Below are 27,321 nucleotides of genomic sequence, written 5' to 3'. Positions count from 1 at the left end.
ACTTTTGCCCAGGGCCCCAATTCATCTAAAACCGGCCCTAGTGGGCACTACTATATGGCAAGCTGTATTGTTAACTTGACGTGACTGATACTACTATGTGGCCACATATAAGGCTAATGCTATTTGTATAAATTCTAACATACAGATGACACTTCTGTATGGGCACTTATTGTACCGTATAGTTGGCACTATTATACGGTATGTAGCATGACTGATACTTTAGTATGACCACTGCTATTGTGCAAATTCTTAGATGCGACACCTGTTACTATGTTACTGTCTATTGGTGCTGCTGTATATTCACTGATGTACATTTATTTATGTATATTCACATAGTGTTTGCTCTGTTACATACAGTATATATCCATTACTATCTGACTTTCATTACTATGTAACGGACTATAATCTAAGGGCACGATGGTGATATATGTACCCCCTTATTTCTGGTGATCAGGTAGCCACATCAAAGTGCCAATGAGCAGTATGGTGAGAGGTCATTAAAGGGGTTTTCCAGGACAATTTTATTTATTTTTTACTTGGGGCTTAAAAGCAGAGACAACAACTTGCTTATTCAACCTTGTGCCGGCTCAGAGTGGTAACCGACGGTTCAGCTGCTCCACCTCAACAGAGCAGCTCTTCTTCTTCCGGACTGATCTGTTGAGAGGGCGTGACTGCTGATGTCATGGTGATTGATAGCTGGCTCCCCAGTGTTAGGCAGCAGGAAGCTGGCTGTCAATCAGCATGACATCAGCACTCATGCTCCATCAAGAGAGCAAAGCAGATGAGAAGCCGCTACCCTGTCGACTTGACGTCATCAGAAGCCACATAATCGCCAACAGGAGAAGTCCATGACTACCCTGTGTGGCAGAGATTGGCACCAGACACAATAGGCAGATATTTAGCAACTACCTACCTGTTAGTTCTTGGCTCATAGTGAAAAAATGTAATAGTCCTGGATAGCCCCTTTAATGGCATGGCATGCCGTGTGCCTTGTTGAGGCATGAGGCATAAAGCAATGTTCTTTTATGTAAGGCAAACTGAGAGCAAAGTAGAAAATAAGATATTGCGAAGTGGCGGACTCTGGCTGTTATGTAGTCAGGCTGCGCGCAGGCTATACATTTACCCTCATTAACTCAATTCTGTCTGAGCATTTTTACATCAGCCGCTCGACATTCACATCTACAGGAGTCATTCAATGAAGCAACATGAGACCCTCATTTCTCGTTACACGGCACAGATCAAGACTAAGCGCTTAGGCAATGTTAAAACCAGAACAGGCAGAGCGGAACGAAGAATAATATGATATTATAAGACATTAATTCTGGAAACAGCTCAGCACTTATAGACATAATAACACGCCAGCCTGCAAAATATCAACCTCATTGCACAATCAGCAGTAGGGACAAAATTTTAAAGGAATTCTCCATTTGTATAAAAAGTAGTTAAAATCTACATTTACATGAAATATTTTTACCATCTCAATTTCATATGTTCGGTTACTGTTGTAGAAGGGAATTTTATATAAAACAGTGTTTCGTTTTCCCATTCTGGAACTGATTCTATCAGTTTCCTGCCACTCGGGGTCACTTGCAGAGGGAACACTAGCAGGCTGGAGCAACCGAGCTACCGTGATTATACAGGCTGCACTCTATTTCATGTGTTCTATTACAGTTGTAGAAGGGAATTTCATATAAAACAGTGTTTCGTTTTCCCTTTCTGCAACTGATTGTATTGGTTTCCTGACACTCGGGGTCACTTGCAGAGGGAACACTAGCAGGCTGGAGCAACCGAGCTACCGTGATTATACAGGCTGCACTCTATTTCATGTGTTCTATTACAGTTGTAGAAGGGAATTTCGTATAAAACAGTGTTTTGTTTTCCCTTTCTGCAACTGATTGTATCAGTTTCCTGCCACTCGGGGTCACTTGCAGAGGGAACACTAGCAGGCTGGAGCAAACAAGCTATAGTGATTGTACAGGCTGCACTCTATTTCATGTGTTCTGTTACAGTTGTAGAGGGGATTTTTTTATCGAAAACAGTGTTTCTTTTTCCCGCTCTGCAACTGATGCTAACAATTTCCTGACAGTCGGGGTCACTTGCAGAGGGAACACTAGCAGGCTGGAGCAACCGACCTATCATGATTATATAGACTGCACTTTATTTCATGTGTTCTGTTACAGATGTAAAGGGAATTTTATTTAAAACAGTATTTTTCCCCCCCTGCAACTGATTCTATCGGTTTCCTGTCACTTGGGGTCACTCGCAGAGAGAACACTATCAGGCTGGAGCAACCAAGCTACCGTGATTATACAGGCCGCACTTGTCAACAGGGTGCTACCCCAGTGTAAAGAGAAATGCCTAACAATACTTTTAAAGTGTAACCCCCTATGGGCAGTCCCTGGCCATTGATGACCAGCTTGCCTGGAAAGAGAGCAGGGAAAACAGACCACCCCTGCGAGAGAAACTCGGACAGAGTAGCGTGGAAAGGAGTGTTTGCTGCAAGACTGAAAGAATGTTCGCTTACAAAGAGGGAGAGAGGAGCGGCTGTTCACCCCTTTTTTTATAAACAAGGTCCAGGGTGATCTAAAAAATTATTAAAAAACTACACTAACCTACCAATGCCTTGTGGCATCTCTCCTGGCACTGCTAAGGCCCACCCCTGCTCTCTGGTCTATCTTTTCTGGCAGGAATGTGAACGGCTTCGAAAAAAGTCTTCCCAATGGTTCCCGAAGGCAGTATATATATATATAAAAAAAAAATCTAACCATAAACAGTGTTGGTTTGATTAATTTATGCTTTGTCATAGTAAATATTAACATTGTACCTCTATAATCGTTGGTTTTCCCACACTTTCAAATGTCGGAGATCCATAAAGCACCCCATCGCTGTAAGGTGTCCTCTGAATATACCGCAGCCACCCCGGCCGATCTGGATAACCCATTAAATTTGTATTAAATGTGATTGGATCGTTGCTTAGTTCACCTAGACAGGACACAAAAAGGAAAGAGATTTTTTTTATGGGGAATTTGATATAATTTAGAAAATGTGGAAGTATGCAAACAATTTTGGCCTCATGAACAAAGGGAATTTTTCTTGGGCATTCCAAAAGCCATAACTTTATTTACCTTTGAGGGTATGTGCTCACGTTCAGGAATTTTCACGTTTTTTTCGTGCTTTTTCGCGATAAAAACGCTATAAAAACGCTATAAAAACGCATACATATGCATCCTATCATTTAGAATGCATTCCACAATTTTTGTGCACATGATGCGTTTTTTTCCGCGAAAAAATGCATCGCGGTAAAAAAAGCAGCATGTTCATTAATTTTGCGGATTTTTCACATTTTTACTGCTATTTAATGCATTGGGGAAAACCGCGAAACCCCCCCCCCCCCACAAAAAACGCAGAAAAAAACACGTAAAGACCGTGAAAAAAACGTGAAAAAAACACATGCGGATTTCTGGCAGAAATGTCCGGTTTTTGTCAGGAAATTTCTGCAAGAAATCCTGACGTGTGCACATAGCCTCAAAGTCACTGCTGATTCTCAAGATGTCTTACAATAGGTGTCATTCATTACATATTTAGGGGTAAAATCAGTTTTAAAATATCAAAAATAATACAAATAACCAGTACCAAAATGTAAAAAACTGAGAATAAACTTCAATTAAAAAAAAATGAAAATATCCCTCAGTTGTACCAGTGGTATAGCTATTTCTCCAAAGTGATCTAGATCGCATGTTGCTGGTGCTCCCATGACTGCAGCGTCTCCAGACTTGTCTCCCATCAAGTACATCGGGGACGTTATTGCTCGGTGATTACACAGGAGCTGCCAGCAGAGGATCTTGATGATTTTCCCAAGAGCATTAAGAAGCAGATCCTTCCTCAGATGACAACTAATAACCTCAGTGATAGCAGGCGAGGCTGTAATTGCCGACATTTCTGCATGTGGTGCTCGAATTCCAAATGTGTTGAAGATTTAGTATTCATTTTTTCATCCTTTGCATATCATATTTGCATATCATGTCTACACACCCTGCAATTTCCATACATTTTTCTTCTTGGTGTTGAGTATGTTTCTTCAGAGAGGAAGAGGGATAGAACTCTAGCACCACTTATTGGAAGCAGCGATCTAGAGTTTGTGTCCTCTTCCTCTCTGAAAAGTGATTTTCATATTTAATTTCCCAGGGGAGCATGCATGGCTTATAAGTCTCCTCACTCTGATATACCAGGCTTGTCTTGACACTCTCCTCAAGGAGAGGTATTACTTCTTGGTGCTGAAATTTCAATGTTGAGGTGTGTATGTACACATAGATACGGAGGTGTGCTGTTCTGCTACGCAACTAAGCAAATCCGGCTATTGGTAGGACTGGGAACAGTTGATTGGCAGTCGGGTGTCACACCACCACTGATGTAATAATGATAGCCTATCCTAAGGATAGCCTACCACTACACAAGTCCCAGACAACCCCTGTAACAATCAAACCCCAACCGGCTTTCAGATCTCTACATCTAAATAAAGGATTGTGTTTAGCTGATCGGGGGTGTGGCCACTGCATGAGACCTCCCCCAAGGAGCTGGGCAAGACCCTGCCCCCAAGGAGCCAGACACAGCAGGCAAACTACAGAATTTATTTTGGCTTCCTTGAAGCCTTAAAGGTGTATTACCAAGTGATGGGTGTTATTTCTGTGACTCCAACTGATCCGTGTAGGGAACGATCAATGACCTCCTCCAAAGTGCTAGCTGCAGGTAGTCTTAATAAAGTAATGTGCACATAAATAATAGAGATTGACTATGCCAGAAAAAGTTATTATTTCCTCAGATGACAATATACTCCAGAATGACATATGACCTGAAGAGATTCTTAAAAGCAAATAGTTTTATGCAAAGATGAGTAAAATATACACTCAATAAGCAGATTGAAAATGATAAAAAGTGAGTAAGTGAGCAAACGTGGTCAAGGACTACAGGAAACGTCTGACCTCTGTAATTGCAAACAAAGGTTTCTGTACCAAATATTACCGTAAGTTGGATCAAACACTTCTTTCATGCAATAAAATGCAAATTAATTATGTGATTTTCTGTTTTTTTCTTTTTAGATTCTGTCTCTCACAGGTGATGTGTACCTACAATAAAATGACTGACCTCTCCAGTATTTGTAGGTGGGAAAACGTGCAAAATCAGCCGTGTATCAAATACTTATTTTCCCCCCTGTATATGTGCATAATATGTATATTGTATATGTGTCTAATGTGCACATACATGTTTAATATGTATGTGTATATTATATGTATATGCACGTGTAGGTGTGCATTTTATATATGTTTGTGTATATGTGTGCGCTATGTATATGTTTATGTAATGAGTATATGTGTGCGTTATGTACAGTATATGTATACTTGGTACGTACAGTATGTGTATAGCATTGTGAAATGTGTAAATCTGCAGTTTAAGCATGTGTAATATTTATATGCATATGTTATATGGGCTCATGTATTTATGTGTTGTACGTATGTTTACATAAAGTTTATATGTGTGTATAATGTATATGTGCATTTTCACGATATCATACTTTTTTAGGTTGAAGATAGACATACATACCGTACATCAATTTCAACCCATACCCTAACCTGCTGACCCATGTCAACAAGTCAAAAACCTTATGAATGAGATAATGTGTGTGTGTGTGTGTGTGTGTGAAGAATTCTGAATGTGTAAACTGAATATCTCCATAATATGTATGTGTCATGTATTGTATGTATTGTGTCATGTGTGTACTACGTATATGCTTGTGTCATGTGTGTACTATGTACTGTATATACTTGTGTCATGTGTGTACTACGTATATGCTTGTGTCATGTGTGTACTATGTATATGCTTGTGTCGTGTGTACTATGTATATGCTTCTGTCATGTGTGTACTATGTATATGCTTGTGTCATGTGTGTACAATGTATATGCTTGTGTCATGTGTGTACTATGTATATACTTGTGTCATGTGTGTACTATGTATATGCTTGTGTCATGTGCATATGTGTGCATAATGAATACGTGTTATTTATATGTGTGTGTAGAATTGTCAAATGTGTATGTGTTTGTATTGTGTATATTTGTGCCTAATTTATACACTCCCTGACAGAAGTTATGAGGCTTATCCATGTTATGTAAATAAAAGCTTATAACCTGACGTTAAATTCATCCATTGTTTGTATAAATTATTCTTTTGAAAGCTGAAACCCTCCGAAATGTGGATTAGGTTAAGAAAATAAATTGAAAATAGCAAAATCTATAATAAATGTGTAAATTCAGCAGATATATCCACCAATTGATAACAAGATAAACAGCAGAAATGGACTAAAACGTAACTTTTACTCGTATTAAATAGATAAAAGTGAAAATATGTCACCCAAAGTGTTATAAAAAATGGGGTAGGGTCCCACCATGAGACCTAACCAAAAACACCAATTAGGATTCCAAGCAAAATGCAGCAAAGATATTGCTAGTGATTAACACAGTAGAACGGTAAAGGAACAATCTCACCGGTTTCAAGATGAATGGGCAGGAGCACCGGAAAGCCTCTGGTCAGGCAGTAATCCGGATCTTGATAAATAGGGACGACAATACCCTGTCATTCCCTATGGGGCTACAAATACACTAACCCCAGAGCTCCCGCCCTTACAAGGGCAGTCCACAGCTACCCCTGCAATAACATGCCCTGCACTCTCCCTGTAGTCAGTCCCGACGCGTTTCCTCCAAGCCAATCATCAGGGGACCTGCTTGTGCAGAGAGATGAGTGCCTACGTGCTCAAAAAGGGAGACAAATGGTGCTGCCACCCCCTATGCTGTCTTGTCTGTTCTACTGTGTTAATCACTAGCAATATCTTTGCTGCATTTTTTTAAAACCAAATAGTGATAATTTTCTTGCATGTAACCATCTGTATGGAGTATGGCCCTGCCACTCATGTGTTAATGATTTTGGTAGTTGTGGCTTTAAAACCATACTTTGGTCAGCGTTCACTCCGCAAAGACTAATGCAGGCGGAGTTGCTTGGAATCCTAATTGGTGTTTTTGGTTAGGTCTCATGGTGGGACCCTACCCCATTTTTTATAACACTTTGGGTGACATATTTTCACTTTTATCTATTTAATACGAGTAAAAGTTACGTTTTAGTCCATTTCTGCTGTTTATCTTAAGAAAATAAATTGGCATCAATGCAGAAATATTGATCAGTTAATGGACACAGAATGGTCAGATTTTGGCAAGACAAAAGTTGTCGCCCACAGAAAATAATGTGATATTCAAACAAATAATTAACTTAAAATATAAATATATGTAGCATAACATTGGTGTCTGAACATTCTTTTACCTTTTGTGCATTACTGCCCTTTTCCAAGATGGCGTCTTTGGTCTCATGTGCACTGTGTCTTCCTGCTATAAAACTCCACCCCAGCCTTCAGTCTGCGCTAGAGTATTCTGCCTTGCATCCAGCTCCTGACCTCTGATTACTCCCTGGCTATACACCTGTTCCTGTGAACCTGTGGGGTTATCCTGCTACTCTGCTCTGAGTTCTTGCTGCATACACCAGTTTCCAGTAATCCGCCATCTGCTGCTCGTGTTTACTTCCATCTGCATTTGCTGGACATGTAAGCTGTTTCTGCTCTGCAAAAACCTGAGACTATTAACCAGGCCTCCCTGGTTGAGCTAAGATATGACTTGAACTGCCTTATAAGCTTATCTATCTGTGTTTGGACTAAGACAAGGATTTATTCGTGTCAAGTATCCTCAAGAATAACTGTGCTTCATAGACTTTCTGCTTGATTGCATTTTCCTCTGAAGTTTCCTATAGACTGCTAAGCTGCGTTTAATATTTACACCAAGTGTTGTGGACTTGAGTTTCTCTCTGCACCTGTTTGAATCACCGTGTGATAATATAGACTTTACCACTTATAAAACTGTGTCCTGTAGTTGTCTTGTTCCACGCAAAGAGTCTCCTGAGTTATCCCCTATAATTATTACAATTGGTAAATGAAGTTGTGGTGCTATTAGAGTCATATTTAATATTTTGTGTGACCTCCATGAGCTTGAAGGACTCAACAATGATTCATACAATTCATTAATGAAGTCATCAGGAATAGCACAGAATGCGGTGTTACATGCCTCCTAGAGTTCATCTAGATTCTTTGGTTTTGTCTTCCAAGCTTCCTCTTTCATCCTACCCCAAACATGCTCAATGATGTTCATGTCTGGTGACTGGGCTGGCCAGTCCTTGAGCACCTTGATCTTTTTTGCCTGGAGGAACTTTGTTGTAGAGATGGATGTATGAGATGGAGCACCATCCTGCTGCAGAATTTGACCCCTGTTATGATTTGGAATATAAGAGGTAGCTAATACTTCTTGATATTTTAGGCTATTGATATTGCCTTCCACCTTGCAAATGTTTTGGACACCTCCATACTGAATGTAACCCCAGACCATGATCTTTCCACCACCAAATGTAACTGTTTTCTGGGTGTATTTTGGATCCATGCGGGCTCCAGTAGGTCTCCTGCAGTATTTGCGTGGCTGTGGTGTAATTCTACTGAAGATTCATCAGAGAAATCCACCTTCTGCCACTTTTCCAGCGTCCATCTGTTTAGCAGGCTGTGGGACTTTGCAAATGCCACATGGTTTTTTATTTGCCTTTTGTTTAGTGCTGGCTTCTGGGCACTGATTCGACCATGGAGGCCATTTCCAGACAGAATCCTACAAACTGTTCTAGTTGACACAGGGACTTGAGGTGACCAGGCACAGGGCCGGACTGGCCATTTGTCACATCTGGCAAATGCCAGAAGGGCCTGTCTGGTCATGGGCCGCCTTGTCTGCAATGTTATTAACAGAATTAGTTTTCTCAAGACACCCATACTGTCAAGAGTTGTGAAGGAGCACAAAGTTGCAGACTCCATCACTTACCCCAGCAGGCCACTGGTATCATTAGAAATATTGGTCTTGTAGAAAATCTTCTTTTCCTCCATCCGGGGTAATATTAGTAATATATCCCATCTGGTGCTTGGAGACGGGGACAGCATGGGCCTGTGTGATTTCAAATGCCAGGGCTAAATTTCAGCCCCAGTCCGTACCTGACCAGGCCTGTTGGAGCTCTGCTGCAGTGGAAGAGGGGCTTGCTTTGGATTTTCTAACCAACAAACGTTCCTCCTGAGCAGTTGTCTTGCAGGGCGGGCCGGACCTGGGCTTGTCAAACACGTCTCCAGTCTCTTCAAATCTTTTTTTAATTCTTTGACCTTGACGCTGAGACACATTAAAGGTGCCAGCCACCTCTGCAGTGGATCTGGTCTTCAGCCTCTTGATAATCCAGGCTTTGGTCGAAGGGTGGATTTTTGGCATGTTGTCAGAGCTCAAGTAGCAGTTCAAGTGAAGGTCTGGGGTGCTGGGTTTCATTTTATACACACACACTAATTAACCGATCATTTACTGAGCACAGGTGAGGATGTAAACTAGGATTGGGTGCATTATATGACCAGGCGACAAAACTTTTGTCTTGCCAAAATCTGACCATTCTGTGTCCATTAATTGATCAATATTTCTGCATTGATGCCAATTTATTTTCTTAACCTAAACCACATTTCGGAGGGTTTCAGCTTTCATAAGAATAATTTATATAACCTATGGATGAATTTAACGTCAGGTTATAAGCTTTTATTTACATAACATGGATAAGCGACATAACTTCTGTCAGGGAGTGTATATGCATATTTATGTGTGTATTTCCTATATGTGTTTATATGTGATCAATAGCAATGTTTCATTGGTGGCTTCAGGTGTATGTGTGTCTCAGAGTGGTCTCAGTCGCGGGGGTCCTATCTACTGTGCCGTCGAGTATGTTTACTCACATAAAAATTAACCCTGTGAGCCCAAACATATACCTAAAATTACCAGGACCTCACACATTCCCTGATTTTTATATACCTTAGGTGCTAGCAGTAATATTTCCGCCCTTGTGACATTTGTTTCCGTACCTGGTTTTGGATAAGGAGGGAATTCTCCCTTGTAGTATTCTCTTTCCAGAACATGAACAAACAGGACCCCCGAGGAAGGATAAATGTTCCGATCTGAGTGCACTTTGGACAGGATGGTGACCACTAGAAATCAGAACATACAGAAAAGTCAGTCCTCTATCCTCCCCTTATGTTATTAGAGGGCGATAATTAAAAAAAACACAATGGAGGCGGCAAAGTTAAACCTGAATTGTGGCATAACACCAATAATAACACTGAGAAGTACGGCACGATGTTAGTTGTAATCTTTATGCTAGAAATCAAACAATTGTTCGTCCTCCTTCATTTAATCACCTGTTCTAGAACAGTCGAAGCTGGATTCTTACTGTTTGGGACAGGAAGGGTTGTCATGGGGACAAAGACATTTTCTTTGTTGTTCTCTTTTTTAATCACTCTGGGCCTAAGACAACTTTGCACTGGAAGAAGATATTTTTAATAGTCCAATAGGAGTTTTATATATGCAAGATTTACTATAGGGATGCAAACGTTAATGTATATGAGAGGGAGGAGCACAGTGAGAGATTAGACCAGGGGTCTCAGACACAAATGGGGCCTGGGGCCACTAAGACAAATCCTGGTAGGGCGTGGGCTGCATTGGTAATTTTAGGCTGGGTCTGCACCGCACTACAGAGGTCGCATGGCCAAAGTTTGCTCTGGCTGCCACGTCGTGGTGTCACAATGCGATACCTAGTGTACTGCAGCCCCACAGCCTCCTATGTGTAGTATGATGGTCATAGAGCTCCTCTATACACTGTATAATGGCCCCACAGCACCCTACATACAGTAAGAAGACCCTACAGCCTCCCTACATACAGAATGATGGCCTATAGTTCCTCTATACACTGTATAATGGCCACACAGCCCCCTACATACAGTAAGAAGTCCCTGCAGCCTCCCTACATACAGAATGATGGCCTATAGCTCCTCTGTACACTGTATAATGGCCCCACAGCCCCCTACATACAGTAAGATGACTCTACAGCCTCCCTACATACAGAATGATGGCCTATAGCTCCTCTGTACACTGTATAATGGCCCCACAGCCCCCTACATACAGTAAGATGACTATACAGCCTCCCTACATACAGAATGATGTCCTATAGCTCCTCTATACACTGTATAATGGCCACCCAGCCCCCTACATACAGTAAGATGACTCTACAGCCTCCCAACATACAGAATGATGGCCTATAGCTCCTCTATACACTGTATAATGGCCCCTACAGCCTCCCTACATACATAATGATGGCCCATATCCCTCTGTCGCTTGGATAGATAGATAGATAGATAGATAGATAGATAATAGAAAGATAGATAATAGAAAGATAGATAATAGATAATAGATGGATAGATGATAGATAGATAGATAGATAGATAGATAGATAGATAGATAGATAGATAGATAGATAGATAATATGTGGATAATAGATTATAGATAGATAGATAGATAGATAGATAGATAATAGATAGATAGATAAAAGATAAATGATAGATAGATAGATAGATAGATAGATAGATAGATAGATAGATAGATGATAGATAGATAGATGATAGACGAACAGATAATAGATAGATAGATGATAGATAGATGTAATACATCATCTGTCCTTCAGTTTAAGAACAAATGGTTATTTCTCTGTATTTCCATTATCTCTGATCCCCGGGAACTTCTCGTGGTGCATTGTACATTCTCATATTCTCACAGCCCGGACTCTGCATATTATTGGAATTTTTTGGCAAATGAAAACCTGTTTGTTATCTGTGACAACCAACCTAAATCAGGGTCCGTGATGTCAGAAAGTCCACATCAGTAATGAGTAAGGCCGTTTCTTGCTATGTATGTTGTATCACGGCTCGAAGCTTTCTCTTTTATTATGGAGTTCCTCACGGTCCCCAGAAATGCCCTTTATCCCACAGCACAGGGCCCTTTTGTCTTTTCTATTTACAGTGATTTTCATCCAGATTTGATGGCTCAGTTCTGTTAATGGTTTGTAAATGGCAAAGAACACAAGAGCGGCTTTCATGGGACATTTACTAGCGGCCCCATTGTGAGGACACATACAGTGAGTGCATGTGGAGGGCGTCCACTATACATCTGATGGATCCAATTCACTCTGAGGGTCTCACGTTTGTGGACAGCTGGAATGTTGGGGATAGTGGCAGTCAGTTTAGATTTCATCCATCTACAGTTGAGTATAATTCATAATAAACTGGGCAATTGCACAGGATCCCAATTTCCCCATGGACCCCCTAGAATTAAACCACTAGGAGCAACCAGAAAAAGTGTCAGAAACACATGGCTCCTGTAGTTAATAATTTTTGGATGTTATTTTCACATTATTTTCGCACTATGTATTGGTAATAGGTGGGTTATTTATGGCATTTTATGGCAGTATTATGTGGGCACCTAAAGTGAATATGTCATACTGCTGAATTTTTGGCCACAATATGGTGGTATTAAGGGACTATATATCTACTATATAATTGTCTAAGGGTCACTTCCGTCTTTCTGTCTGTCCTTCTGTCTGTCTGTCTGTCACGGATATTCATTGGCCGCGGCCTCTGTCTGTCATGGAATCCAAGTCGCTGATTGGTCATGGCAAAACAGCCATATATACAGTATATATATATATATACACTCACCGGCCACTTTATTAGGTACACCATGCTAGTAACGGGTTGGACCCCTTTTGCCTTCAGAACTGCCTCAATTCTTCGTGGCATAGATTCAACAAGGTGCTGGAAGCATTCCTCAGAGATTTTGGTCCATATTGACATGATGGCATCACACAGTTGCCGCAGATTTGTCGGCTGCACATCCCAAAGATGCTCCATACAAGGCAGGATGGATCCATGCTTTCATGTTGTTTACGCCAAATTCTGACCCTACTGTTGTGAAATTGGATTCTGGGCTCCCCCGGTGGCCACTTGTGGAATTGTACTTGTGTGCATCATCCCCTCTGTTCACCTGCTCCTATCAGGATGTGGGAGTCGCTATATAACCTTGCTCCTCTGTCAGTTTCATGCCGGTCAACAATGTAATCAGAAGCCTTTCTGTGCATGTTCCTGCTACTAGACAACTCCCAGCTAAGTTGGACTTTTGTCCTTGTGTGTTTTTGCATTTTGTTCCTGTTCACAGCTGCTGTTTCGTTACTGTGTCTGGAAAGCTCTTGTGAGCGGAAATTGCCACTCTGGTGTTATGAGTTAATGCTAGAGTCTTAAAGTAATTTCTGGATGGTGTTTTGATAGAGTTTTCTGCTGACCATGAAAGTGCCCTTTCTGTCTTCTTGCTATCTAGAAAGCGGACCTCGATTTTTGCTAAACCTATTTTCATACTACGTTTGTCATTTCATCTAAAATCACCGCCAATATATGTGGGGGCCTCTGTCTGCCTTTTGGGAAAATTTCTCTAGAGGTGAGCCAGGACTGTCTTTTCCTCTGCTAGGATTAGGTAGTTCTCCGGCTGGCGCTGGGCATCTAGGGATAAAAAACGTAGGCATGCTACCCGGCCACTTCTAGTTGTGCGGCAGGTTTAGTTCATGGTCAGTATAGTTTCCATCTTCCAAGAGCTAGTTCTCATATATGCTGGGCTATGTTCTCTCGCCATTGAGAATCATGACAGTTTGACCGGCCCAAAAAAAAAGGGTTAAATTACTGGCTGAGAAAGGAGAGAAAAAAGAAGTCTGCTACAATTTTTTTTTTTTTTTTTTTTTTTTTCCTCTAGTTCTGAGTGTGCTCTTAATTGAATCACTTGCTAGTCTGCCTATACTGCAGCCTTCCTCTCTTTCTCTCCTTCTAATCCTTGAATGGCTCTGTGTTCACCTGTTTCAAATGGATCTTCAGAGTGTAGCTACAGGTTTGAATAATCTCGCCACAAAGGTACAAAATTTGCAAGATTTTGTTGTTCATGCACCTATGTCTGAGCCTAGAATTCCTTTGCCTGAATTCTTCTCGGGGAATAGATCTCACTTTCAAAATTTTAAAAATAATTGCAAATTGTTTTTGTCCCTGAAGTCTCGCTCTGCCGGAGACCCTGCACAGCAGGTCAGGATTGTAATTTCCTTGCTCCGGGGCGACCCTCAAGACTGGGCTTTTGCATTGGCACCAGGGGATCCTGCGTTGCTCAATGTGGATGCGTTTTTTCTGGCCTTGGGGTTGCTTTATGAGGAACCTCATTTAGAGCTTCAGGCGGAAAAGGCCTTGATGTCCTTGTCTCAGGGGCAAGATGAAGCTGAAATATACTGCCAAAAATTCCGCAAATGGTCTGTGCTTACTCAGTGGAATGAGTGCGCCCTGGCGGCGATTTTCAGAGAAGGTCTCTCTGATGCCATTAAGGATGTTATGGTGGGGTTCCCTGTGCCTGCGAGTCTGAATGAGTCCATGACAATGGCTATTCAGATCGATAGGCGTCTGCGGGAGCGCAAACCTGTGCACCATTTGGCGGTGTCTACTGAGAAAACGCCAGAAAATATGCAATGTGATAGAATTCTGTCCAGAAGCGAGCGGCAGAATTTTAGACGAAAAAATGGGTTGTGCTTCTATTGTGGTGATTCAACTCATGTTATATCAGCATGCTCTAAGCGTACTAAGAAGCCTGACAAGTCTGTTTCAATTAGCACTTTACAGTCTAAGTTTATTCTATCTGTGACCCTGATTTGTTCTTTGTCATCTATTACCGCGGACGCCTATGTCGACTCTGGCGCTGCTTTGAGTCTTATGGATTGGTCCTTTGCCAAACGCTGTGGGTATGATTTGGAGCCATTGGAGGCTCCGATACCTCTGAAAGGGATTGACTCCACCCCATTGGCTAGTAATAAACCACAATACTGGACACAAGTGACTATGCGTGTTAATCCGGATCACCAGGAGGTTATTCGCTTTCTGGTGCTGTATAATCTACATGATGTTTTGGTGCTGGGATTGCCATGGCTGCAATCTCATAACCCAGTCCTCGACTGGAGAGCTATGTCTGTATTAAGCTGGGGATGTAAAGGAACTCATGGGGACGTACCTTTGGTTTCCATTTCATCATCTATTCCCTCTGAGATTCCTGAATTCTTGTCTGACTTTCGTGACGTTTTTGAAGAACCCAAGGTTGGTTCACTACCTCCGCACCGGGAGTGCGATTGTGCCATAGACTTGATTCCGGGTAGTAAATACCCTAAGGGTCGTTTATTTAATCTGTCTGTGCCTGAACACGCGGCTATGCGAGAATATATAAAGGAGTCCTTGGAGAAGGGACATATTCGTCCTTCGTCATCTCCCTTAGGAGCCGGTTTTTTCTTTGTGTCTAAAAAAGACGGCTCTTTGAGGCCGTGTATTGATTATCGACTTTTGAATAAAATCACGGTTAAATATCAATATCCGTTACCACTGCTTACTGACTTGTTTGCTCGTATAAAGGGGGCCAAGTGGTTCTCTAAGATTGATCTCCGTGGGGCGTATAATTTGGTGCGAATCAAGCAGGGGGATGAGTGGAAAACCGCATTTAATACGCCCGAGGGCCATTTTGAGTATTTGGTGATGCCTTTTGGTCTTTCAAATGCCCCTTCAGTCTTCCAGTCCTTTATGCATGACATTTTCCGCGATTATTTGGATAAATTTATGATTGTGTATCTGGATGATATTCTGATTTTTTCGGATGACTGGGACTCTCATGTCCAGCAGGTCAGGAGGGTTTTTCAGGTTTTGCGGTCTAATTCCTTGTGTGTGAAGGGTTCTAAGTGTGTTTTTGGGGTTCAAAAGATTTCCTTCTTGGGATACATTTTTTCCCCCTCTTCCATTGAGATGGATCCTGTCAAGGTTCAGGCTATTGGTGATTGGACACAACCCTCTTCTCTTAAGAGTCTTCAGAAATTTTTGGGCTTTGCTAACTTTTATCGTCGATTTATTGCTGGTTTTTCTGATGTTGTAAAACCATTGACTGATTTGACTAAGAAGGGTGCTGATGTTGCTGATTGGTCCCCTGATGCTGTGGAGGCCTTTCGGGAGCTCAAGCGCCGCTTTTCTTCCGCCCCAGTGTTGCGTCAGCCTGATGTTGCTCTTCCTTTTCAGGTTGAGGTCGACGCTTCTGAAATCGGAGCTGGGGCGGTGTTGTCGCAGAGAAGTTCCGACTGCTCCGTGATGAGACCTTGTGCTTTTTTTTCCCGTAAATTTTCGCCCGCCGAGCGGAATTATGATATTGGGAATCGGGAGCTTTTGGCCATGAAGTGGGCTTTTGAGGAGTGGCGTCACTGGCTTGAGGGGGCCAGACATCAGGTGGTGGTATTGACTGACCACAAAAATTTAATTTACCTTGAGTCTGCCAGGCGCCTGAATCCTAGACAGGCGCGCTGGTCGTTGTTTTTCTCTCGGTTTAATTTTGTGGTGTCTTACCTACCGGGTTCTAAGAATGTTAAGGCGGATGCCCTTTCTAGGAGTTTTGAGCCTGACTCCCCTGGTAATTCTGAGGCCACAGGTATCCTTAGAGATGGAGTGATATTGTCTGCCGTTTCTCCAGACCTGCGGCGGGCCTTGCAGGAGTTTCAGGCGGATAGACCTGATCGTTGCCCACCTGGTAGACTGTTTGTTCCTGATGATTGGACCAGTAGAGTCATCTCTGAGGTTCATTCTTCTGCGTTGGCAGGTCATCCTGGAATCTTTGGTACCAGGGATTTGGTGGCAAGGTCCTTCTGGTGGCCTTCCCTGTCACGAGATGTGCGAGGCTTTGTGCAGTCTTGTGACGTTTGTGCTCGGGCCAAGCCTTGTTGTTCTCGGGCTAGTGGATTGTTGTTACCCTTGCCTATCCCGAAGAGGCCTTGGACGCACATCTCGATGGATTTTATTTCGGATCTGCCTGTTTCTCATAAGATGTCTGTCATCTGGGTGGTGTGTGACCGTTTCTCTAAGATGGTCCATCTGGTTCCCTTGCCTAAGTTGCCTTCTTCTTCCGAGTTGGTTCCTCTGTTTTTTCAAAATGTGGTTCGTTTGCATGGTATTCCGGAGAATATCGTTTCTGACAGAGGGACCCAATTCGTGTCTAGATTTTGGCGGGCATTCTGTGCTAGGATGGGCATAGATTTGTCTTTTTCGTCTGCTTTCCATCCTCAGACTAATGGCCAGACCGAGCGGACTAATCAGACCTTGGAGACATATTTGAGGTGTTTTGTGTCTGCGGATCAGGATGATTGGGTTGCTTTTTTGCCTTTGGCGGAGTTCGCCCTCAATAATCGGGCCAGCTCTGCCACCTTGGTGTCCCCGTTTTTCTGTAATTCGGGGTTTCATCCTCGATTTTCCTCCGGTCAAGTGGAATCTTCGGATTGTCCTGGAGTGGATGCTGTGGTGGAGAGGTTGCATCAGATTTGGGGGCAGGTGGTGGACAATTTGAAGTTGTCCCAGGAGAAGACTCAGCTTTTTGCCAACCGCCGTCGTCGTGTTGGTCCTCGGCTTTGTGTTGGGGACTTGGTGTGGTTGTCTTCTCGTTTTGTCCCTATGAGGGTTTCTTCTCCTAAGTTTAAGCCTCGGTTCATCGGCCCGTACAAGATATTGGAGATTCTTAACCCTGTGTCCTTCCGTTTGGACCTCCCTGCATCCTTTTCGATTCATAATGTTTTTCATCGGTCATTGTTGCGCAGGTATGAGGTACCGGCTGTGCCTTCCGTTGAGCCTCCTGCTCCGGTGTTGGTTGAGGGTGAGTTGGAGTATGTTGTGGAAAAGATCTTGGACTCTCGTGTTTCCAGACGGAAACTCCAGTATCTGGTCAAATGGAAGGGATACGGTCAGGAGGATAATTCTTGGGTCACTGCCTCTGATGTTCATGCCTCCGATCTTGTCCGTGCCTTTCATAGGGCTCATCCTGATCGCCCTGGTGGTTCTGGTGAGGGTTCGGTGCCCCCTCCTTGAGGGGGGGGTACTGTTGTGAAATTGGATTCTGGGCTCCCCCGGTGGCCACTTGTGGAATTGTACTTGTGTGCATCATCCCCTCTGTTCACCTGCTCCTATCAGGATGTGGGAGTCGCTATATAACCTTGCTCCTCTGTCAGTTTCATGCCGGTCAACAATGTAATCAGAAGCCTTTCTGTGCATGTTCCTGCTACTAGACAACTCCCAGCTAAGTTGGACTTTTGTCCTTGTGTGTTTTTGCATTTTGTTCCTGTTCACAGCTGCTGTTTCGTTACTGTGTCTGGAAAGCTCTTGTGAGCGGAAATTGCCACTCTGGTGTTATGAGTTAATGCTAGAGTCTTAAAGTAATTTCTGGATGGTGTTTTGATAGAGTTTTCTGCTGACCATGAAAGTGCCCTTTCTGTCTTCTTGCTATCTAGAAAGCGGACCTCGATTTTTGCTAAACCTATTTTCATACTACGTTTGTCATTTCATCTAAAATCACCGCCAATATATGTGGGGGCCTCTGTCTGCCTTTTGGGAAAATTTCTCTAGAGGTGAGCCAGGACTGTCTTTTCCTCTGCTAGGATTAGGTAGTTCTCCGGCTGGCGCTGGGCATCTAGGGATAAAAAAACTTAGGCATGCTACCCGGCCACTTCTAGTTGTGCGGCAGGTTTAGTTCATGGTCAGTATAGTTTCCATCTTCCAAGAGCTAGTTCTCATATATGCTGGGCTATGTTCTCTCGCCATTGAGAATCATGACACCCTACCATCCGAATGTCGCAGCAGAAATCGAGACTCATCAGACCAAGCAACGTTTTTCCAATCTTCTACTGTCCAATTTCGATGAGCTTGTACAAATTGTAGCCTCAGTTTCCTGTTCTTAGTTGAAAGGAGTGGTACCCGGTGTGGTCTTCTGCTGCTGTAGCCCATCTGCCTCAAAGTTCGACGCACTGTGCGTTCAGAGATGCTCTTAGGCCTACCTTGGTTGTAACGGGTGGCGATTTGAGTCACTGTTGCCTTTCTATCAGCTCGAACCAGTCTGCCCATTCTCCTCTGACCTCTGGCATCAACAAGGCATTTCCGCCCACAGAACTGCCGCTCACTGGATTTTTTTTCTTTTTCGGACCATTCTCTGTAAACCCTAGAGATGGTTGTGCGTGAAAATCCCAGTAGATCAGCAGTTTCTGAAATACTCAGACCAGCCCTTCTGGCACCAACAACCATGCCACGTTCAAAGGCACTCAAATCACCTTTCTTCCCCATACTGATGCTCGGTTTGAACTGCAGGAGATTGTCTTGACCATGTCTACATGCCTAAATGCACTGAGTTGCCGCCATGTGATTGGCTGATTAGAAATTAAGTGTTAACAAGAAGTTGGACAGGTGTACCTAATAAAGTGGCCAGTGAGTGTATATGTATGTCATTTTATGGCAGTATTATGTGGGCACCTAAAGTGAATATGTCATACTGCTGAATTTTTGGCCTTTGGCCACAATATGGTGGTATTAAGGGACTATATATATATATATACATATATACAGAGAGAGATAGATGCAGTATATATAAATATATATACATGTCATTTTATGGCAGTATTATGTGGGCAAATGTAGCTAATCACTTTTGGATACTGCTAAATTTTTGGACAGTATATGGTGGTATTAGTTGATCTGTGTATACAGTAAATATATATACGGCAGTATTACAATGGCTCCTGTGCACCTTATGGTGGTATTGGAGGGACAATTTTTGGTCCTATATGGTAATATTACAGGAGCTCCTGTAGTGAATATTATTGGATACTGCACATTATTTGTGCACTATTTGGTAGTATTATGTGGGCTATATATGGTCCTATATGGTAGTATGTGGGCTATACAGTATATAGTCCTATATGGCAGTATTATTTGGACTATATATATGGTCCTATATGGTAGTTTTATGTGGGCTATATATGGTCCTATATGGTAGTAATATGTGGAATATATATATATGGTCCTACTAGATGGTGGTCCGATTCTAACACATCGGGTATTCTAGAATATGTATGCGTAGTGTATAGCACAGCCCACGTAGTATATTGCACAGCCACGCAGTACATTGCGCAGCCCACGCAGTACATTGCGCAGCCCACGCAGTACATTGCGCAGCCCACGCAGTACATTGCGCAGCCCACGCAGTACATTGCGCAGCCCACGCAGTATATTGCGCAGCCCACGCAGTACATTGCCCAGCCCACGCAGTACATTGCGCAGCCCACGCAGTACATTGCGCAGCCCACATAGTATATTGTGCAGCCCACGTAGTACATTGCGCAGCCCATGTAGTACATTGCGCAGCCCACGCAGTACATTGCGCAGCCCACGTTGTACATTGCGCAGCCCGCGTAGTATATTGCGCAGCCCACATAGTATATTGTGCAGCCCACGTTGTATATTGCACAGCCCACGTAGTACATTGCGCAGCCCACGTAGTACATTGCGCAGCCCACGTTGTACATTGCGCAGCCCGCGTAGTATATTGCGCAGCCCACATAGTATATTGTGCAGCCCACGTTGTATATTGCACAGCCCACGTAGTACATTGCGCAGCCCACGTAGTACATTGCGCAGCCCACGTTGTACATTGCGCAGCCCGCGTAGTATATTGCGCAGCCCACGTAGTATATTGCGCAGCCCACGTAGTATATTGCGCAGCCGCGAGACCGCTACGTCATCATCTCGCGAGATCGCAGCATGGACCGGTTACCGGAGCGTCACGAGCGGGAAAGGCCTGTTGTCGATCCGGGGGCCGACGGACGGTGAGTATATAACGATTTTTTATTTTTTTAATTATTTTTAACATTATATAGTTTTACTATTCATGCCGCATAGGCAGCATGAATAGTAAAAAGTTGGTCACACAGGGTTAATAGCAGCGGTAACGGAGTGCATTACACCGCGGCATAACGTGGTCCGTTACCGCTGCCATTATCCCTGTGTGAGGGCAGACTGGAGGGGAGTACGGAGCGGGCACTGACTGCGGGGAGGAAGGAGCAGCCATTTTTCCGCCGGACTGTGGCCGTTGCTGATTGGTCGTGGCTGTTTTGCCATGACCAATCAGCGACGGATTCCATGACAGACAGAGGCCGCGACCAATGAATATCCGTGACAGACAGACAGATAGAAGGACAGACAGAAAGACGGAAGTGACCCTTAGACATGGTCCTATATGGTAGTATTATGTGGACTATTTATGGTCCTATATAGTAGTAGTATGTGGGCTTTATATAGCACTATATGGAAGTACTACAGGGGCTTCTCTAGTGAATATTTTTGCACACTGCACATTATTTGGGCACTATATGATGGTGTAAGTTTGGCTATACATGGAACTATATCGAAGCATCATGTGGGTTCCTGTAGTGAATATTATTTGTTGACTATATGATGGTATTAAGTGGGATACATAAGGCACTATATGGTAGTATTTGTAGGCTCTTAAAACGAATATTGGATACTGAATAATTTTAGGCACTAAATAGTGGTATTAAGAAGGGCATATATGGCATTATACAGTAGTATTATATGGGCCATTGCAGTGAATATTATCTTGATACTGCACATTATTTGATTATATTAAGTGGTCTATGTATGACCCTATATGGCAGCATTGTGTTGAATTATTTTGAATACTGATAATTTTTTTGCGCTATATAGTGGTATTAGATGGGCTATATATGGCATTCCATTGCAGTATTATATGGGATCCTGTACTGAATATTGTAGGTGTAATGAATATTTTATACCACTATATGGTGATATTAGATGGGTTCTTGCAGTGAATAATTTTTGGACACTGCTAAACTGTTGGGCTCTATATAGTATTATTCGGTGGGTTATAAGTGACACCATATGGCGGCACTAAATGGGCACTTATTGCAAATATTATTTGGTTATTGCATAATTTTATAGTGTTGGATGGACAATATGACACTATATGGTAGTACTATAGTGATATAGTTAGCATTGTTTGGATTGCATAATTTTTAGTCACTTTTACTTGGACTGTTTATGGTACTACCTGGCAGTATTATGTGGGTTGAACATAGAGAATGTTGTGGACACTGTAGGGGAGTATTGATTAGGTATATTATGGCAGTATTATTTTTAAATGAAAATACATTATTATTACTGAATTAAAGTACTATTTAGTGTAGCATTCAGGTATAAAGATTCGGATAAATAGTGCAAAAAGTTGAAAAATGAGTTCCAAGGTTTACATTTTTTGGAACCATCTGATCATTTGTTTTCCCTAGAGATAAGTGGCGGCAAAGTAAGTAAGCAGCACGTGGCGGAGGTGCGGAAAGGTAAGTCACTAGGAAAAACCACACAGGAGGCAACAATTGGTAAATTTCGGGGCAAGATGTGTAAGTCACAACAAATCTCGTCATTTTCGGGTTACTTATTCCTAGATTAATACAGATTACAGAACACATTTTAGACGTGGGGGAGATATTAATTCTCAGCTGAGGCCTGAACTCACCATTGGTCTTTGCAGCAGGATTTAGTCTGCTGATTACACGAGGGTTCAACCGTTTAGTCATCCCGTAAACCGAGTCATGTTTGCCATCAGCACAGCATAGAAATAAAGCTAGACAGAAGAACATGAGATTCAAAGAAATGCACGGGCCGAGGCGACCGCCGGGGGCTTGTGGGCAACATATATGTCTGGGTACCCTCCTACAGGCAATTTTGGGGGGGGTGGAGTCAGCCCTTATTATAGAGTCTTATTAGCTATGCTTCATGGGAAAAGGTATGCAAATTATCACATTCTCAGAAAGTAATCTCGCTAGCGCCACCTATTAGGAAATAGATGACCCGTAAGTCAATGTCCGAACCTTTCACCAGTCTTATAATGTTACAGGCTTGTTAAAGGGTTGGACATTGTCCCATAAGTATTAGGACCCCATAAATCAATGTCCAATCCTTTAACTGGTCTTATAATGATGCAGACTTGGTAAAGGGTTGGACATTGACTTTTACATCACCAACTACCAGCTCCTTATCCCAGCTCATTGGATGGCTAAAAGCTGCCCGAGCCTTTCAGATTGGGCTAATAAAGTGGACCAGTTATACTATATAGAGGAAATCTCCGCATACACCTATTTCTCACAAGACAGATTCCACACAACATGGGCTCCCTGGAAATCTTTTAGAACTAGTGATGATTACCTGGCTATCATTAACAATTAAGAGACTCTCTAGATCGTTGCATTCCTCTCTAACTTAAACGCAAACTCTCCGATGTACTTTATTAACTTACCCGTTTTTCTTTTTGAGGAGTTAAATCCCAAACCCCGCTTTCCCCCTTCCTCTTCTTTCCCTCTTCTCTATCTTACTAAATTGTCTGCTGCATAGAGGTTATGTCGGTGAATTACTAACTCTAATTTCAAGTGTAGTCACCTTACTAAATGTTGTACCTTGTTGTAATTTTTTATACAATCAACCGGTTTGCTACTGATACTGTTCTATTAAGATGAATCGACTACTTCAATAACTATCATTGATATCTCACTGATGTATCTTCACTGTCACTATTTGTTTGTTATATGTTCTAAATTTAATAAAAAGACGTTTAAAACAAAACAAGAATTGTCCTAAAGCCAAATTGGATATAATTCCACACCAAACATAAAAAAGGGGGTGGACAAAAGTATTGGCACTGTTTGAAAGTCATGTGATGCTTCTCTAATTAGTGTAATTAACAGCACCTGTAACTTCCCTGTGGCACCTAACAGGTGTTGGCAATAACTAATTCACACTTGCAGCCAGTTGACATGGATTAAAGTTGACTCAACCTCTGTCCTGTGTCCTTGTGTGTACCACATTGAGCATGGAGAAAAGAAAGAAGACCAAAGAACTGTCTGCGGACTTGAGAAACCAAATTGTGAGGAAGCATGAGCAATCTCAAGGCTACAAGTCCATCTCCAAAGACCTGAATGTTCCTGTGTCTACCGTGCGCAGTGTCACCAAGAAGTGTAAAGCCCATGGCACTGCGGCTAACCTCCCTAGATGTGGACGGAAAAGAAAAATTGACAAGAGATTTCAACACAAGATTGTGCGGATGTTGGATAAAGAACCTCGACTAACATCCAAACAAGTTCAAGCTGCCCTGCAGTCCGAGGGTACAACAGTGTCAACCCTTACTATCCGTCGGCGTCTGAATGAAAAGGGACTGTATGGTAGGAGACCCAGGAAGACCCCACTTCTTACCCCGAGACATAAAAAAGCCAGGCTGGAGTTTGCCAAAACTTACCTGAAGAAGCCTAAAACGTTTTGGAAGAATGTTCTCTGGTCAGATGAGACAAAAGTAGAGCTTTTTGGGCAAAGGCATCAACATAGAGTTTACAGGAGAAAAAAAGAAGCATTCAAAGAAAAGAACACGGTCCCTACAGTCAAACATGGCGGAGGTTCCCTGATGTTTTGGGGTTGCTTTGCTGCCTCTGGCACTGGACTGCTTGACCGTGTGCATGGCATTATGAAGTCTGAAGACTACCAACAAATTTTGCAGCATAATGTAGGGCCCAGTGTGAGAAAGCTGGGTCTCCCTCAGAGGTCATGGGTCTTCCAGCAGGACAATGACCCAAAACACACTTCAAAAAACACTAGAAAATGGTTTGAGAGAAAGCACTGGAGACTTCTAAGGTGACCAGCAATGAGTCCAGACCTGAATCCCATAGAACACCTGTGGAGAGATCTAAAAATGGCAGTTTGGAGAAGGCACCCTTCAAATATCAGGGACCTGGAGCAATTTGCCAAAGAAGAATGGTCTAAAATTCCAGCAGAGCATTGTAAGAAACTCATTGATGGTTACCGGAAGCGGTTGGTTGCAGTTATTTTGGCTAAAGGTTGTGGTTTGTTCAACCAAGTATTAGGCTGAGGGCGCCAGTACTTTTGTCTGGCCCATTTTTGGAGTTTTGTGTGAAATTATCAATGTTTTGCAATCATTTTCAGGAAGAAACCGAGTATTATCTGACAGAATTGCAGGGGTGTCAATACTTTTGGCCACAACTGTATGTATGTATGTATGTATGTATATACATACATACATACATACAGCTCTGGCAAAAATTAAGAGACCACCACATCAAATCCCTGTCATGGGCAGCCCAATCTCCAGACCTGAACCCTATTGAAAATCTATGGAATGTAATCAAGAGGAAGATGGATAGTCACAAGCCATCAAACAAAGAAGAACTGCTTACATTTTTGCTCCAGGAGCAGTGTGAAAGACTGGTGGAAAGCATGCCAAGCTGTGATTAAAAATCATGGTTATTCCACAAAATATTTATTTCTGAAGGCTTCCGGATTTAAAACATTAGTATTGTTGCTCCTAATTGATTATGAACTTGTTTCCTTTACATTATTTGCGGTCTGAAAGCAGTTGTTTTTTTTTTTTTCATTTTGACCATTTTTGTTTGTCAGAAAAAAAATACAAAATGTATTGATTGGAAATTCGGAGACATGTTGTCAGAAGTTTATAGAATAAAAGAACAATTTACATTTTACTCAAAAATATACCTATAAAGAGAAAAATCAAAGAAACTGAACATTTTGCAGTGGTCTCTTAATTTTTGCCAGAGCTGTATATACAGTGGGTACAGACAGTATTCAGACCCCTTTAAATTTTTCACTCTTTGTTTCATTGCAGCCATTTAGTAAATTCAAAAAAAAGTTCATTTTTCCTCATTAATGTACACTCTGCACCACATCCTGACTGAACAAAAATAAATGTAGTAATTTTTGAAAATTAATTAAAAAAGAAAACCTGAAATATCTCATGGTCATAAGTCTTCAGACCCTTTGCTCAGTATTGAGTAGAAGCACCTTTGAGCTAGTACAGCCATGAGTCTTCTTGGGAATGAGGCAATAAGTTTTTCACACCTGGATTTGGGATCCTCGGCCATTCTTCCTTGCAGATCCTCTCCAGTTCCATCAGGTTGGATGGTGAACGTTGGTGGACGCCACTTTCAGGTCTCTCCAGAGATGCTCAATTGGGTTTAGGTCAGGGCTCTGGCTGGGCAAGTCAAGAATGGTCACAGAGTTGTTCTGAAGCCACTCCTTTGTTATTTTAGCTGTGTGCTTAGGGTCATTGTCTTGTTGGAAGGTGAACCTTCAGCCAAGTCTGAGGTCCAGAGCACTCTGGAAGAGGTTTTCATCCAGGATATCTTTGTACTTGGCCGCATTCACGTTTCCTTCAATGGCAACCAGACGTCCTGTCCCTGCAGCTGAAAAACACCCCCATAGCATGATGCTGCCACCACCATGTTTCACTGTTGGGATTGTATTGGGCAAGTGATGAGCAGTGCCTGGTTTTCTTCACACATGCCGCTTAGAATTATCACCAAAAAGCTCTATCTTCGTCTCATCAGACCAGAGAATCTTATTTTTCATAGTCCGGGAGTCCTTCATGTGTTTTTTAGCAAACTCTATGCAGGCTTTCATATGTCTTGCACTGAGGAGAGGCTTCCGTCAGGCTACTCTGCCATAAAGGCCTGACTGGTGGAGGCTGCAGTGATAGTTGACTTTGTGGAACTTTCTCCCATCTCCCTACTGCATCTCTGGAGCTCAGCCACATTGATCTTGGGGTTCTTCTTTACCTCTCTCACCAAGGCTCTTCTCCCACAATTGCTCAGTTTGGCTGGATGGCCAGGTCTAGGAAGACTTCTGGTGGTCCCAAACTTCTTTTATGGAGGCCATTGTGCTCTTAGGAACCTCGAGTACTGCAGAAATTCTGTTGTAACCTTGGTTAGATCTGTGCCTTGCAACAATTCTGTCTCTGAGCTCCTTGGCCAGTTCCTTTGACCTCATGATTCTCATTTGGTCTGACATAATAATAATAATAATAATAATAATCTTTATTTTTATATAGCGCTAACATATTCCGCAGCGCTTTACAGTTTTGCACACATCATCGCTGTCCCCGATGGGGCTCACAATCTAAATTCCCTATCAGTATGTCTTTGGAATGTGGGAGGAAACCGGAGTGCCCGGAGGAAACCCACGCAAACACGGAGAGAACATACAAACTCTTTGCAGATGTTGTCCAAGGTGGGATTAGAACCCAGGACTCCAGCGCTGCAAGGCTGCTGTGCTAACCACTGTGCCACCGTGCTGCATTGTGAGCTGTGAGGTCTTATATAGACAGGTGTGCGCCTTTCCAAATCAAGTCCTATCAGTTTAATTAAACACAGCTGGACTCAAATGAAGGAGTAGAACCATCTCAAGGAGGATCGCAAGGAAATGGACATCATGTGACTTAAATATGAGTGTCTGAGCAAAGGGTCTGAATACTTATGACCATGTGATATTTCAGTTTTTATTTTTTATTACATTTGCGAAAATTTTTACATTTCTGTTTTTTTCAG

The 27,321-nt window shown here is 42.5% G+C and overlaps 1 protein-coding gene across 7 annotated transcripts in view; it reads right to left on the bottom strand.

Moving 5' to 3' along the window:
* SGCE (sarcoglycan epsilon) overlaps positions 1-27,321 on the bottom strand; it is an 83,234-nt gene that overhangs the window by 47,081 nt on the left and 8,832 nt on the right. For 4 of the 7 annotated variants that reach the window (XM_077268162.1, XM_077268161.1, XM_077268163.1 and 1 more), the window contains exons 2-3: positions 10,010-10,132; positions 2,825-2,982 (exon numbers count right to left, since the gene is read on the bottom strand). In XM_077268162.1, coding sequence (XP_077124277.1) covers positions 2,825-2,982; positions 10,010-10,132 — 281 coding nt within the window. Of the gene's footprint in view, positions 1-2,824; positions 2,983-10,009; positions 10,133-22,436; positions 22,545-27,321 lie in introns of all 7 variants that reach the window. The other 3 variants (XM_077268156.1, XM_077268157.1, XM_077268158.1) reach the window with 1 other exon arrangement.

Source organism: Ranitomeya variabilis, chromosome 6 (genome assembly GCF_051348905.1).
Source record: "Ranitomeya variabilis isolate aRanVar5 chromosome 6, aRanVar5.hap1, whole genome shotgun sequence".
Lineage (NCBI taxonomy): Eukaryota > Metazoa > Chordata > Amphibia > Anura > Dendrobatidae > Ranitomeya > Ranitomeya variabilis.
The sequence above is the reverse complement of the archived record's forward strand: the minus strand, read 5'-3'. Positions and strand labels throughout refer to the sequence as shown.